General features: G+C 38.1%; 1 protein-coding gene across 1 annotated transcript; it reads right to left on the bottom strand.

Annotated features, from left to right (window-relative positions):
- Nucleotides 1–2,868: 2,868 nt before the first annotated feature.
- On the bottom strand, nt 2,869–15,373 carry LOC122640597 (kinesin-like protein KIN-14F). Its single transcript, XM_043833818.1, has 17 exons — nt 15,193–15,373; nt 13,889–14,052; nt 12,051–12,194; nt 10,820–11,182; nt 9,469–9,537; nt 9,076–9,300; nt 8,261–8,342; nt 7,811–7,906; nt 7,518–7,697; nt 6,903–7,009; nt 5,827–6,005; nt 5,409–5,573; nt 5,063–5,316; nt 4,557–4,720; nt 4,278–4,472; nt 3,482–4,185; nt 2,869–3,070 (listed from the first exon to the last, which is right to left on the bottom strand). The coding sequence occupies exons 1-17, from the start codon at nt 15,341–15,343 to the stop codon at nt 2,911–2,913; spliced, it is 3,402 nt and encodes a 1,133-aa protein (XP_043689753.1). The 5' UTR covers nt 15,344–15,373; the 3' UTR covers nt 2,869–2,910.
- Nucleotides 15,374–16,676: the final 1,303 nt, after the last annotated feature.

Below are 16,676 nucleotides of genomic sequence, written 5' to 3'. Positions count from 1 at the left end.
TCATGAATTTCATTTTGGTTGAAATTTGAAGCAGCCAAAGGGTTGCTAGCGTCCCCCTTTTTTGTATTGGGTAAATGCGAGATTTATTGATAGGGATAAGAGAAGTTCGAGGTATTCCAATTACATAGATCAAGAAGCCAAAGATTGGAAACAGGCCACATTCTCTTGTCAAAGACAGGGCCTTCTTTGCTCTAGAGAATGTGCAACATCATTAGCATCTCTAGAAATGCAACAGAGAAAAAGCATTCTGAAATCTATGCTGCCAAAGAGAAGATGAATTTTTGCTATTTCAAAAGGTGGGGATTCATGCGAGCCTTGAAACAAAGATATGAGGCAGAAGTTATTAGATTCGAATAGCAACCCAGTTCAAATAGCTATTGCCTCTCCCAAAAAGGCATCTGAGAGGACAGATGGCTCTGAGAGAGCTATTAAAGGCTTCCCGAGATGGTTGCGGATAACAATACCAATGCCTCCAATATTTGTGTTAATAGGCAGAGCAGCATCGTAGTTCAGTTTCAAGCGGCCATTAGGAGGTAGAAGCTAGTGATGTGGAGGATCCACAGGCTCCCTGCTTGAAGAGAAGCCAGCATGCACCGCTTTACACTCAAGGAATGCTGCTTGTGCTCTAGAAAATACCTCAATAGGTTTACTGTCTTTTCGATCGAAGACTTTAACATTCCGGGCAAGCAAAAGGTGCCAATAGATACAGAAGAAGAGGCTTAATACTTTAGTTTCAATCTTCTTACTTGGGAAGTTGAATTGGTTCCAAATCTGCAGCAGATGGGACAGACTTGGGGTGGTATCAGTAGAGGTGATGAAAGTCAAGTCACTTCCAAACCATGTAGCCTTGCCAAAGGGACATCCCAATAATAGATGATCACTTGTCTCCACCTTGTGTCCACACCATTTGCAATTGGCTACATGGTTTGGAAGTGACTTGACTTTCATCAACTCTACTGAAAACCATCTGCCAGCGTGAATTTTTTAAAGTTAATTTCTTGGCCATTAACCTTGCAGTAGATTTCCAAACAAGCCTTCAAATGGTTTATATCTTTCAACTTCACTTCAAAAAAAAAGAAGCCAATCGTCCGCAAACAAGAGGTGGGAAATTGGAGGCGCCTGATTCCGCACTCTGATGCCCTTGATTAAATTATTTCTTTCCGTCTCTCCAATCACCAAACTTAGTTCCTAGGAACATAAGATAAAGAGAAAAGGAGACTGAGGATCTCCTTGGCGGATATCCCTAGAAGGGGAAAAGGAACATTTCTCCACCCCATTAATAAGCAAAGTATACAAGACAAAAGAAATGCATTCCATAACATAGTCCATCCACCGATTACAAAATCCCAAACTACTAAGGATCGTTCGAATGAACGGCCACTCCAACCTATCATATGCTTTCCGCATATCGAGTTTGAGGTCCAAGAACCTCTTCTTACCTTTTTTCTGATGTTTAATCTAATGGAACAATTCATGTGCTATAAATATGTTATAAGAGATAAGACGATCAGGAACGAAAGCAGACTGGCATGGGGAAATGATATCTTGCAAGGCTTCCTTGAGTTTGTCAACAAAAATCTTTAAACAAGGCAAGACGGTAGAGAGAGCTTGCTGCAAAGATTCCAGGTCCACCCCTTACGAACGTATGGCCTCACTGAAATGGAACAATAGCTCTGAGGTCACCTCGTTTTGAGATCGTGTTCACTCCCCAGATGGTGATTTCAATTTCAAAATATGATTATGTTGTCTATGCTGCACCGTAGAAGCGTGAAAAAAAGGCCGAATTCTGGTCACCACTTTTAATCCAATCCATCCGAGCTAAGACTTCTTTTGGTGCCACATAATCTCCTCTCGGGCTAAGACTTCTTTCAGTTGTCTCACAACATCATTTTCATCATTTTGGCCGTGAGAATTAGCAGAGCAACTTTGAATGTTTTCAAGTCGATGTTTGAGAGCCTGAAGTTGGGGCGAAATGTCACCAAATGTCTTTTTGTTCCAACCTTTCAGGGCAAGACTACAATTACGAGCCTTTTGTGATAGTGGGGACGAATCCCTACCTTGTGGGGGAATATTTCATGATTTAGAAACGACATCTTGGCACCCAGATTGACTAATCCATATTGCTTCAAACCTGAACGAGCGAGGGCCAGTCGATGTGCCTCCTAAGGTATGAATTAACAAACGGTTGTGATCCAAGCTTATGGCCGGTTGTATAAACACTGCCGCATTATCAAACAAAAGCTGTCATTCTATGTTGGCCAGCGGTCAATCCAGCTTGATTCGAATGTTACGTGCACCAGTTCTCTTGTTGTTCCAAAGTATAGATCGGGCCCATTCGAACCCAGGTCCAATAGGCAACACTGGTTAAGTAAATTTCTAAACTGGTTGATGTCACGTTCCCCTTGCCAATTACCACTTGACTTCTCGTGCCATCCAAAAAAGGAGTTAAAGTCACCCATACACATCCAAGGTTCTTGCCGAGATGCTCCCTAGCTTCTCTTTCCTTTTACAACGCAATTTGTTTTAAGGAGTAGAATTATTTTCTTAGCCAAAAACCTGTTTAATGGTTAAGAGGCAAAATGTTAGCATAATAATTAATGATACATTATGCTCCATAAGTCCATATCATTTACATACATAAACACTGCATAAAAGGGTGGGGCAGTTCTTTAGACAACAAAAACAGCAAAAATATAAAATATTACCAACTCCTCCACCCCAAAACCCCCCCTCAAAAACAAAAAGGGAAAACATAAAAACGAGTGTTCTCACCTATTTCAATTTTCAACCCGCCCCCCCCCCCCCTCTTTTTTTGGGATAGAAGAGCTTCAAGCCTCTCTCTCTCTTTCTCTTTACAACCTCTAAAAAAATATTCAAGCAAATTAATGACTCCCTCCACAATATGAACTTTCAAGGTAAATTGGTAAACTTTCCATGAGAGGAAGAGTGGCTTCTTCTAAAAGTAGGCATGGAACTGTTAGTGCCTTCCTTCCCATTGCAAATTACGCCAATTGGTTGCCTGTTTTCATGCTTCCCTATCAATAAAGGTTCCGCTGCCTGCGCTAATGCTCTGCAGTAAAAGATGGAAATGCAACTTTTATCAACTCAAGAAATAAAAACAGAAGGTTTATGTTTCTCTCTGGCCAAATACAATTTATGCATCCATGATCTCTCTGAAGAGTGATGAATTTACTCAGATGGGTCACAACTGGTATAGCAGCAGACACCTCTTTAATGTAAATATTCATCCCAAAAGCTCAAACTATTGGAAGGAGGAAGTCACAGGTATATGAGAGGACGGAAAGCCTCAGGGAAAACCAATGTGGGACTATACTCCCAACACTTAGATTCAGTGCCACTGTAATGCATGTTATCTGAGCTACATGTACAGCCATACCACTAGTATACCATCCATATAGAGGCAACCTGGATGTTAGCCAAGAATTTTTTGACACTACAGCTTAATGCATGATTGGTTTACCTTGGTTCAAGATTTTGAGAATTTCTAGAAAAATTTTGCTGAAACTTTTTCATTCTCCAGCTACCATTTGCTGGCAAAGCAGTAATCCCATTCTCGTTTTCTGTCTCAGAAGAATCGCTTTTTTGAGCGTCCTCTACCTTTCCTCCCATGTCCATTTCAGAAATTAATGTCAATGCTGCATCAGACTTCTGTGTGCTAGCTGTAAGCTGATGCTTGATCTTAGCTTTGGGCTCAGGCTTGATTTTCCTAATGCCACCTTGCCTGACATTGAGTGCTTGCTTAAGCTGCTCTTCCTGATGTTCCAGGTGGACTTTCCTCAAGTTGCCCCTATGGAGGCTGTAGATCGCATCAGTTATGTTATCCTGCTTTAATGGCTCTTGTGGACCCCAAAATACTCTGGAGTTGCTGGCATCTGATGGGTTCACTGGAATTGCAGCGACAGATTTATTCACAGCTACTCTGGCTGGAAACTGTAATTTCACTGTTGGTTGAATGTCAAGTGTATCTTGCTTCATCCTGCTTCTAATAAGGGCTCCCCTATCAGTGGATAAAGATCTCCTCACAGGAGGGGATGGTGACCTTGGTTTTCCAGAGTTAATGGAGCTCTCTTCACGATGAAAAGACGTCTTTGGAATTGGATCCTTATCTGACAATGTAGAAGGAAAACGGGATTTCCTCTGCTTCCCTGAAGAACAGCTTCTGGCCTACAATTCAATTTGAACTGCTCAATAAAGACCAAACTTCCACAAATTTGCATACAATTCTTTAATTAAGTTACCATGGATGTTAAACACACCTCAAAGCTTCTAGTTTCATCCACAGGCCGCTGACTTATTTCAGGTTTCAAGCTGGCACCGATACCATTTCTAGGTAAACGCAAAGGTGAAGCTGTTCTCAGTTTTTGAGGGTCCATACCTACTCGATTATTCCCAACCTTCACTTGTTCCAGCTCAGCTTCCTTTCTCTCCAATGCCAATTTGAGGTTTGCAACCTGTATATATCGAAAACAACACACCAAGTAATTAGAAATTTTCTATTTCCAATTATAATATACTAGTTATAACAATGGACAAACCTCTTCTTTCAGTTCTCTAATTTCACCGGTTTCTTTATTAGCACGGGCAGCCCCTAGCTCTATTGAAGCCACCCTCTCAGCGAACTTAAGTGTGCTAATTGTCTCCCCAATGGCATTAGCTTCAGGATTTATATGTACAAACATCAAGGTTTTTGCTTGGCCACCTAATTAAGTGAAAATTGATGAGAATAATGAGAGTCACAAAGAAAAAAGGGGCATGAACCTCCAAACTTGTGACTGGATGGGTCTCATATATCTCTCCACTACAATAAATTATCAACTCATACAATAAATACACCCATCTTATATGTTGCATTTTGTGGTAAAAAATATTATCAAGAACCATCCTGGATGTGTTCTATATGGATAGATTAAAACTAAAATCATCCAAATCAATTGAACTTCTGAAAATTATTAATGTGCCCATCCAATGGAGGTTTGAAAATCGTTATTTGCGTACAAAGTTGAAAAAAAGAAAAGAAAGAGGATAAGAAGTAGATTATTACCTAAAGAATCTTGCAATACTTGAGTAAGCTTGCTATTGCGGTAAGGAATATGTGTACTCTTTTGTGCAAGAGCAGAGATAACATCTCCAAGAGCTGAAAGTGATTTGTTTATATGTTGGGCTTCCTTTAATCTTTCCCCCACTGCCTCAGATTTATTTACTCTCTCACTTCCAGCTAAATCTACTAGATGAAGGCAACCACGGAGGATAGATCCAGAGGTCAATTCTTTCCCTTGGACATGGACTGTTAACACACTTCAGAAGACCAGCAAAACATACAAAATGAATTGTTAAGGATCATAGCATAAGAATAGAATTAGGAGGAAATAAAGACACGAAAGTCATACCTATGAGAACGGCTGCTCCGCTCATTTAATGCAGTAGCACCCACGGCACGATTCTTTTGGCCAATTTTCATCAACTCTAGAACATCTTGTGTACATTTAACAGGAACCAAGCTTGCATCGGGAACATTAAGGCCATTCAACTGAGAATTGTTTCGTATATCTAATGTGCAAGAAGTTAAGGTACTGACAGCGAATTTGTTCATGGACTTACTGGGTGCAACCTCACTGATGCAATTTATTATATTGACCAATTAAGCTACTGCTCGAACTCAGAAATGAAATGAACTTTGCTAGAATGATTTTCATTCAATTCTGTAAGCCACCCAAAATGGGGGGAAATCCAATGCTGATGTGAAGTATATCTTTGTTAGTTCTTGAAGATATCTATGAAAAAAATAAATAAACTACAAAAGGATATCTTCTGTTAGAACCATCAACAACCAATAGATCCCTCACTTGTTCATTGTATATTTCAATCATTTGAACACTGACTTCATATTCAATAATATCCATCTTTGCATTTGACATGTGGAACAAATCACTCAGGGCTCGATAATTTACACCCCATGTCTCTTCGGTTGTCAAATCAGGTCCACTCTGTGAATACAAAACCAGGGGAAATCAACAACTTTAGATTCAAGAATAAACACTGTGCTGGTATTCAACGGTACGGAACAAAATAGGTTGGATCTCTGCAGTTCTTATTCATTATCAAGTGCTCATTAACATATCCAGATTGGATTGCATCCAACTCAAAACCATGATGATGGATGATATCTATCCAATATTCAAATATATTCTGCATATGAGTCGGATCTATATACTACGTGCCTAGATCGAAACCTTTTTAAAGGATCCAAATCCAGATCCAGGTCCAACTATGATATGAGTTGTTCAACCAAGATACAACTGAAATCTTTAAAGGTCAGATTTTGAGATCCAAACCCAGTTTAAATTGATGCATATCAGATATTAGATATGACTCCGATGTAGGTCTTAGCCATCAAATTATGAAATTTTTCTAAAATTGAAAATTGCAAGGAGTTGCACTTTTATTTTTTGGAAAGTTCATCAAGAGGGGGAATTTGGGTTCCAAAAAAATAAAAAACCTCATGAAAAATTTTCATCTGAAAAACTCATTGATCAAAAGGACTAAGATCTATCCTTTGTTCCAAAACATATAGCCCGATGATGGCTCAACTCGTGAATGTGGTTTTATCCAAATATAAACTCAACCGGCCACTTTTAATAACAGTGACTGATGAGATGCTGGTTATTTACGTCAAAGGCTGTTCTATCATCTTATTTTTGCCATAGAGATCGGAGTGAAAACAATATCCTGTGCTCTAGTATGCAAAAGGATTTTCAGATAAACAAATTTTGTGTAAGGGTTATCTAGGCAATTCCTTCAAATACTTGGGCAATATAAAGAAACTTGCACAAAAAGAATTTTTCTTGCTGCTTTTCCAAATATATGGTTATAGTTCATATTACCATTGTATACGTCTTCCCCGATCCTGTTTGTCCATATGCAAAGATGCAAACATTGTAACCATCTAGAACAGATTTGATCAATGGTTGGGTGTCACCAAATACTTGCTCTGCAAAGCAAAGAACACAATTAGTTTGATAGTATATGAGAATCACCAAGCACAGAAAGCCTGCAGAATCTGTAATAACTCTGCACATTCTTCCCCGTGGTAAACATAAGATAACAGTCTTTTACCTACAAAAATCATACTTAAAAACAATTTGGAAATTAAATTAGGTACATATTGGAACAATGGAAGGGTATGTTGTTGGGAAAAGTATCTCTGCATATACTTGAAGGTTTTATTTAGAATTGGCTGTTCACTGAATTGCTTCAGGTTTTCTTCTTTGCTCCATAAATATCTTAAAGTTGAAGAAAAAAAAGGATAAATTGCTCATTCTCATTGCTTAAGATTCCTTTTCTTGTTCTATTTTGGTTCATCAATTTGCAATATTTCTTCTTGTTATAATTACTACAAGGAAAAAAACCTCAATCCATCCCCTTGACTTCTAAGAACTTGCAAATACACTATATTATGGATAAAAAAAAATAAAAAAAAATTGAGAGAAAGAACTTACGCTGTGTTGCATTGGTTCCAAATACTTTATTAAACGAAAAAACTTTCCTCGCATCTTTGCCCTGCTTATGGGGATTGACAATCATGATATTCCCATTTTCTCCAATATATTCTACAGTAGACTGCCCCATAGATTGCCCTGGCAAGAAGGGCCTCACTCTACAGTAAACCCTGATGCTCCCTGTGAAAACGCATTCTCCATCAGATATGCCTCACCTCTCAGAGAAATAAAAAGAATGAGAACTTTTCTCTCTCTCTCTTGGGAGGGGGTGGGAAGAGGGAGGAAATTTTTACCTTTTAGATCTTGTACTTGATTGTAGAGCATACGATTTTCCTCTAGAACTTTATGATAGGAAGAAGAAGCCACTTCAAGGCCCTTAATGTGGTGCTCTGAAACAAGGTATGCAAACAGCATGAGTTCTGGGAATGTTTTGGCTTGGCAGTCCTGGTCCAACCTAGTCATTAAGGACGTCTCAGAACAGAGTCTAACCCAACTGATTTTGGGTGCCGCTCAGGCCACACCTTGGCCCAGCATGGATTCAATTGCAGAGTCGAAGATTCCAGATATCCAAAGTATCTAGAAATAAGGCCACTGGACAATCCCAAATTCGTTGGTACATCACAATTTTTGTGGGTTTGGGGGGTAAGGCCAGTGATATCCTCAGGCCTTGGAAGGAAATAAAAAATTTGAAGATTTCCTATTTATTTAGATTATCAAGGTCTAACATATGCCCCAATGCTCACCAAGCCTTTTGAGATCATCCTCCCAGTTCAATTGATCCTCCTCAACCTCAAGTTTTGTCCTTTGGAAGACTGACTTTAGCTCCTGAAAATATCCAAAAGAGAAGAAACGGAATGGTATCATAAGAAATTCAATAGACATATCCATTCATTAAAACTAAGTTGGCACTAGAAAACATGTCAAGATGATAACATAGCTAACACAGAGAATAGATATTCTATCTGTGATAATTATCAGACAGGAGAAAACAAGAGCAACAGGTGTTCTAGTGTTCTGCACCACATGTTTATCACTAAAAGCAGAAAGCCATCAACCTTAACTTATTGAGTAAATTCAACACACCTATCAAGTGAAAGGCGGCATTGGCATCTAACAAAATTTGACCTCAGATCATTCCCCCTCCATCCCCTTGCTCAAAAAAAAAAAAAAGAAGGACGATGATGGAAGTATAACATCAATAAAAAAGATCTTGTGAAGAGTTTGCCATTTTTTCTGACCGTATGTAAATAATAATGTAGATGGTATTTTAGAAACATTCAGTTGGGACTGCCAGTGTCTCATCAAATCTTTTAGTTAGGATCGCTTTAGTTTGCGTCCCAGTATCTGTGCCACATATACAGCCACACTATTGGAAAACCTATAACCCCCCAAGTGTTGTACACTTCCACTACGCCAAGACCCTGGTAGGGGGGAAAATCATCAATCATGACAAACAAATGACAAATAAAGCAATGAAGTGAACTAAAAGAACATCAGAAAATTAAACACTAGTACACTTTCAAGCAAACAGAGAAATGTTTTCCAAATGATACTCAACCTCAAGCTGTTTCTGTTGATGATCAAGTCGTTCAACATGGCTGGCATTGTGAATATTGTTGATTGGGGCTTTGCCAAGTTTTCCACCACAAATGCAGAATCTAGAGAAATCAAATGAAATCCCACCATTTCTCTGGAGAAGATATCTTGAAATTGCTTCTCTGAAGTCTTCTTTTGATACAGAACTATTTTTAGCATTCAATATTTTCTTCAAAAGCAATCCAAGCTGCAGATATTGGTAATAGAGATAGGGAAAGTTACGTTATATTTATCTAACTGAATAATTGGAAAATTTTCAAAACTTTCAGAACACAATTCCAGATAAGTACACTTCATTAAATCCCAATAATAAAATACACTATTATTTCAAGTTTAGTTATCTTTACTGTAGTACCTGATTGCTCTGTGAAACAAATAGCTTTGTAAAATCCTCAACTACCTTTTTGAGCACTGTATCGATGAGCTACAAAATTTCATCAGTGGATGATATTAGATCTTGTATAATCTCCATTGAGGGATAAATTATAGTTTATTCTCAATCATAAAAAATAATAAAAAGTATAAATGCTACTGCAGGGAAGAAAGAGTATTTTCAAACTCTTTCCATAGGTCTCTTTCAATTGTTCTGTCAGTTAACTTGGTAACACGAATCAACAAATGCAGCCAAAATCAACCTTACTAATTGACTTTCCATATTTGGTACTCAGATCTGCAAACCTATCACCTAGGTTAATACTGGTTTAATCATGGGTGATGGATAGTGCAAGAGGAGGGCGGGCCTACCTGCATTGTGACCAAGTGGTCACGGGTTCGAGTCTGGAAACAGCCTCTCTGTGAAAGCAGGGGTAAGGCTGCGTACATTATGACCCTCCTCAGACCCTGCAGTGGCAGGAGCCTTGTGCACTGGGTACGCCCTTTTTTTATGCATAGTGCAAGAGAGAAATTTCAAGAAAACTGTGCTCCACTTATTTTTTATTAACAAACTTCTTTAAAAAGAGCGTCCCAGTGCAAGAGGCTCCCGTTACTGCAGGGTCTGGGAGGCACAAATGTACGCAGCCTTACCCCCTGTTTCGCAGGAGAGGCTGTTTCCAAGTTAACATGTTGCATTAACAAACTTTTTTATCGACTGAAAATAAAAACATGCTAGTGTAGCAAGTAATTTGTTAAATCTTTTTTTGTACGCGGAACTTCTCTCATCAGTGTCATTTTGTGTGGTATTGATTGGAGATAGCGTTCAGGTTGAAGTGACTGTGGTTGAAATTGAGCTGAAACCAAAATGCATGAATTGTAATACATGTCAAATGAGTTAATAAGAGAGGATGAATGCATTGATAATGTGCCAACAGGAACTAGGTTACAAAAAGCTCTAAGCTTAAAGCTCCACCACCCCTATTTAAGTATCTCGAACTATAGATTTTATCGATAAACAGTTCCCTATTTGTGTAGATGTAAACGTAGAATTCAATTCATTAACATATTCAGGGGATGGTGTTGCTGGTAGATTAAGCCAGTGTTCAAAAACTTATATCCAGGAACTGATCACCAAGTTGGTTCCAGTTGAATTATCCAGCACAAAAGGATAAGTTATTAGGTGGAGAGGTCCAACTGGTATAAGAAGTCATTCAAGGTCCTAGAGTTAGTTGATGTGGGACTATTCCCAACAGTTCCTCTTACTGGACATATGTACTTTGAAGACAGATCGTGTAAAAATAGTACAGGTACAATAGGGGAAGGATCTTACCTACCATTGCATTCAAAGGCAAGTCTCTAATCCCATGCCATTCTGAAAGATAAGCTCTCAGAAGCTCAAGCCCAAAGCGATCAAAGAGGAAAGTAAGAGCATCTGCTTCTTCAGATTCTTCGAGTGAGATCTTACTAGAAAGATGTAGATACTCTAAGAGTTGTTGGTCATGAGTCCCACTTTCAGAGTCATCTGATGACTCATCAACACTTCCACTATTAATCAGAGAGGATGGTGAGCCCTTAGGCAATGAAGTGATCTTCACAGTCCCACCATACCTCCAAACCCCAATTCCACCTGCTAGCTTCCACTCATGGTATCCTTTAAGACACAAAATGCAGTCTACTACTTTACCTGAAGAGCCCCCCTGTAAAGAAAGGTTTCCAAATTTCAGAGAACAAGTAACTAGGGTAGGCAAAGAACTGCACAGGAGATGAAATATGCAAAAAGAAGTTTTAACAGGTACAAAAATAAATAACTGCATACTAATTAAGTCCCAAATTGTTTTTGGCTTTACCCTAATTCTTTCATCTTGTCACTGTAGGATATGTTACTCCTTCCAACTGCTGTCACCATTGTTCATTAGATTTTCTTTTACACATTACAGAACTATATCAGTCTGACTATCCCTTATTAAATCAGCTATTTTTGCCACTCTTAATTCTGTCTATGTAGTCGGGTACCAGTCCTACAATGGGCAAACATCTAATTGCCAGGTTTTACTAAGGGCAGTTTACCAAACCCTTTGCAAACAATTTCAACCTGAGGAATGCTAGCAATATGAATGGGGTATGTTTACGAGTACTATGAATCAACCCTCCCACTGACACATGGGTTTAAAAATGTGAAAACAGAAGGTAAAAATTATAGGACTGACGTATCAGTGGGAGGCGAGGTTTGTGGAGTTCTTAGTCTCTTCTTGTTCATAGTGCTGACATTCCTCTTTCATTCTTGGGATATTTTTCAATGTTAAAACGGAATAAGAATGGAATCAAATGGGACGATAAGAAACGAGAGATCCTGGAAGGTCTAGCTTCACCTACACAGGAGCCTAGAAAATTAGAAAGTAAAATTAGAGCCCATGTTTACATACAACAACGTGTTTATACGGTTGCATAATGAACCCATTGGTAGTCTTAGGCTCTTGGCTCTTTTTTTAGTTCTCAGCCTGTGTGTATCATTAGTTGTTCTTGGTAGGTAAAGAAAGATTTTGAGTCATTGCAGATCAATAAAACCTTCTCTAAGTCGGATGCTTCAAATGTCAAGAGCTTCATCTCTCCAACTGCCACAAGAAAATTTCTCATGTTCTCAAAGTATTGGATTGCTGACTGAGCCCCGCCATCTGTTGATTGAACATTAATAACAGGACTTTCTACGACCTGTTGCATGAAAATATATCAGATCTTCAAAATTATGAGAAAATTTTGAAATTTTTTATGGGTGTGGGTCGGGGAGAGAGGGGGGGGGGGGGGCGAAGGGGGCTGTATTCTTGGAGTTAGGTAGTGTACCAAAGCCCCATTGTTTCATCAGAAAATATTTTAGAAGAGCTATCTTAAATATTTGGAAAACAATCAGAAAGTCAGATTTTTTTGCCATGCAGTAGTAGAATTTATTGGCATTGAAAATTTGTGGATATGTTTTTCTTGGCGTTATCATCTTAGACATGTGTTCATGTTCAATCCAATTCAATGTTAGGACATGTGATATTAATGTTGTGAAAATTGTTTGTAAAATCATATTTAAAGATAAGAAAATATTTGAAAACAAGGGAAACAACTCTGTAAAAGAAAAGCATGCGGCTTAGCAGTTTAGGTAGGCTACTAAATTTGATACGTCCATGTATTTAATGATCAAAATGACTATTGGTCTTGACAAAAATAGGTAAGTGCCCTATTAGACATCAATGGATGAAGCTTTCATGTATTGGCTGAATAATGTGCTACATGGAAAAATAGTTTGATAAAACCAACCATCGAAGAGGAAAGGCATGACATGTTCTAGATTGGCCACACGTCACTTTTCACATCAAAACTCAATCATTTATTCCCGATATATTGACTTCTTTCCCTTGTATTTTAAGTTATCCATTTGTTTTTCAAAATGTAATGAATCTTCAAAGCTTTATGCTGTCAATAGACAATCTTGATTGAGTTCAAATTTGACAAATAATTAAGATACCAAGGAATTTACATCTACACAAAATTTGGGCCCTGAGTGATCTACCATGTCACGGGAATTAGGTCCAACCATATATCATTTTTATGGTGGATAAACCACTAGACCGGTTCCCAAATAAATAAATCTATCTGACATTTTATTTGATTTATGAAATCACATATTAAAAAGAACTTATACATTAGAAATTCACTTTCTGGGAAATATTTTTTCCCCAAACTGTAAAATGGGAAATATAATTTAGCTGACGTTTGATTGTATTACACCACAGATCTACACAATAAGAGGGGGAAACAGATCATATGCAAATTTTATTTTTTGAAATAGAAAGTGATTTTACTTGAAAAGGTTTTTTTTCACTTTTTTTTTTTAGGGGAGGTGTGAATAGAAATTTTATTGATGCCAAGAAAAAGAAGAAAAAATTCAAAAACCATTGAATTTAAGGAGAGAAACACATAAATCAATCATTGGGTCATCACGATTTTTGTCTTGCTATGTTTTCCCCTTTTTTTTTCTTTTTTTTTTCCTTTTCATTTCTCAACTTCCAAACATAGCATTAGAGAAAAAAGCTATACAAAGACATCCAAAGGGAACAAATACAACTGAAACCAAACAAGGAAAAACAAGACTATTAGATAAGCCGATTATCAAGCCCCATGAAGAAACAATGTGATGGTTCTTGGCGCGCACAATCTGAGTCTATGGCATGAAGATATTTTTAGTTTTAATTAAAAATATAGCGAAAGAGCAAGGAAATTCGGTGGATTATCAAAGCTCAGAGTGAACATGTCGTTCATTCATCGAGAATTCAAATAGTACTTCAGGGGGAAGGGAAATGGGGGAATGTTAGCGAAAGGAAGGCGAACGCAGGAGGAGGAGTTGGTGAAATGAAATTTACCTTGAGGATGGCGCCTGGATTGACCTTGTTGAGGACATTGCATAGAATGAGGCCGTTGCGCAGTTCCTGACAGAATTCCTCTTCCGATGGTTTTCTGGGCAGTGCTTCGGACGCACCTTGATCCATCTGTCTCAGCCATTCTGCCGCCTGCGACCTTCTCAATGCTGGACATGTTTTTACCAAAACAAATATTCAGATTTCATTCATTTTCCCCAATTCTTCCATGAATCACAGGTTTGTTCACTACACTAGTACAGTTCGCTTTCTCCTCACTTCTCCTTCGTTTTACGGCTTTTATCCCTCTCTCTCTCTCTCTCTCACTCTCAGTGTCTCTCTGAGTCCAGGCTCCAACAAACACGTGGATATGTGGATATGTGGACACATGGCATACGGTAAGACCCAACTGCAAATCGTACACGTGTACAACCCCATGGGCATATCCATGGCTCAATAATTTGCTATTTTGTGACGGTTTGAAATTTGAATTTAGTTCCGCTCGGGAGTCTCGGACATCTTGCTATCACATGATGGCACGGAATTATAGGTTTTAGCATTAAACATATACCTCACTGAGTAGCTTGGGGGTGTTTGCAAATTGCAACCCAAAAAAATCCATTTGGGCTCGTGGGCTGGACCGTTTGTCTATTTTTTTTTACAAAAAATAAAAATAAAAAATAGAAGTGCAGTTCAAATTCTGGCCAAGAACACCCAAGAATACCCTAAAACATTTTTTTTAATTAAAAAAAAATCCTAACACATGGAGCCGGATATGGATGGGGTTTGGATCATTCAGGGGTGGATCGATCATTTAGCCCACCCCTATGTGCCTGAACGTACCATGCGTTCCAATGCAGAGAACTTTATCCCTAACAATAATTGTACAAGAAACATTTTAATATAATTATCAGCTTGAACTGGTGTAAATAGGTTATCAATTATGTACTATGAAAAAAGTTAGTTGAGATAAATATACATAAAAATAATTAAAGAAAGTGAAATAGTTATAATTTTCTGTATCATATTTCGGTATCTTATAATATTTATTTCTTTGGTAGGTTGGTTGTAGACTATATGTTACTAAATTAATTATCCACTATAGAACCAATTTAGATGACATGTTTCATACTTTCATTCTTAAATTATCAATGTTTTACCCCCAAAAAAAAAAATTCTTAAATTATTAATTAATAGAGGCTATCATCTCGGTATATTTGTTATTAGGTGGCTAGTTGCAGAAGAGCGGAAACGGACTAGAGAGAAAAGTGAGCACCAACTGACCAACTACTAAAAACAATTACTAGTACCTGCTTCATCTGCTTTTCTTTGAGCCAATTCGTCGTCGTTGATAACTTCATCGGCAATGTAAGCGTCTTCAGAGTTCAATCCTTTCAATCCTGGTCTCAAGTTCTTACAAGGAGAAGTGAATATGGAAATGCAGTTAGCTTCTCGTGGCATCTTCGCTAGTCTCCGATCGAGGAGATGATTTTTGTGTAAAGGAACTCCTCAAAAAGGATGATATCTGTCCATTGACAAAAGCACGCACTCACTCACTCATTCAGATCCTCAACAAGTAAAGACTAAAGAGCATTACGAAGTGGGATTGTAAAATTCTGTAGCACAGAACAAGAACAGAGCCAAAATCTAGCAAAAACTACTCTGTTTTTTGTTTCAACGATTCTACGGAAAGAAATTCCTTCATCAAGAATTGTACAAAAGACATTCATGCTTAAAAGATAATAAAAACCTCAATCTGATCGACGGAATTAGGCGACACATAAAGGTATATGAAGGAAACAGTGGACTAAGATAGCTCTAGTGTTGAATCAAGAAAGAATCTTGATCGGAGGAAAAAAAAGAGAAGCAAAGAGAAAATACAGAGTAAGCTACTGTTTCTGTTTGAAACCGAAGAAGTTCATACAAGTGGTTATGGATCAAAATCGAGATAAACGGCAGAAAAATGATATTTCCTTTTCATTTGCAGTAGTTCTCCTTACCTCCGAGAGGAATTAAGTTTCTTCGTTTAACCGGAGAACCACCGTGGATTCTTTGGAGGCTAGAAGCGGAGAAGCAATAGACACCGGCTTTAAATGGTTTCCCGTCCAATTCTGACGTGATCTTGATGGCGATCTGGAGAAGAAAACAATAACTGAAACAAGCTTCTCGTGTACTTTAGCAACGAAGAGAGGATCACAGTGGAAATATTGAATGCGAGAGTGGCCAGAGGAAAATAAAAAGCCGCTCAAAACTACTCTTTTTTTGAGTTTTTGAGTTGGGAGAAACTTTCCGTTGTCTTACTTTGTTAGACAAAATTAAACGACTCAATGGATGGTGTTTTGACGGAGACATAACGCCGTCAAGCGATCAGCTAGACTTTAGACGGCAAAGGGAAACGACGTTAACGATATTAAGTGCAATCACCATTCACTACCGCCACTTTCCGATTGAAATAATTAGTATGGACATTTTAGTAATCTTGCTTTTTAACTTTTAAGACTGAGAAGATTCCAGTTGACTAGACGTTATCCCTCCAAGTGGCAGGTGATGATGCCTTATCAGGTTATGACAAGTGTCTAAGACGCCAATCGTTTTGAGTTTTCTTCAACTCAGGAGTGATGTGATCATAGCATTAACTCTCTTACCTTTGATTGTCAATCCGACGGCACTGAAAGCCATGGTGAAGGAATGAGTGAAGAGAAACTCGATCCATAATAATACATTAATACGTATCCAATGTTATAAAAAAGAAAAAAGTATCCAATGTTATTAAAAGATTAAATAATGTAAATAA

Source organism: Telopea speciosissima, chromosome 9, assembly GCF_018873765.1.
Source record: "Telopea speciosissima isolate NSW1024214 ecotype Mountain lineage chromosome 9, Tspe_v1, whole genome shotgun sequence".
Lineage (NCBI taxonomy): Eukaryota > Viridiplantae > Streptophyta > Magnoliopsida > Proteales > Proteaceae > Telopea > Telopea speciosissima.
The sequence above is the reverse complement of the archived record's forward strand: the minus strand, read 5'-3'. Positions and strand labels throughout refer to the sequence as shown.

Coding starts and splice junctions, on each gene's coding strand:
- LOC122640597 (XM_043833818.1), bottom strand. CDS start 15,343: ATGCCACGAGAAGCTAACTGCATTTCCATATTCACTTCTCCTTGTAAG. Junction 9,301..9,468: donor TTGTTTCACAGAGCAATCAG/GTACTACAGTAA, acceptor CAATATCTGCAG/CTTGGATTGCTTTTGAAGAA. Junction 5,574..5,826: donor GTTGATGGTTCTAACAGAAG/ATATCCTTTTGT, acceptor AACTTCTTGCAC/ATTAGATATACGAAACAATT.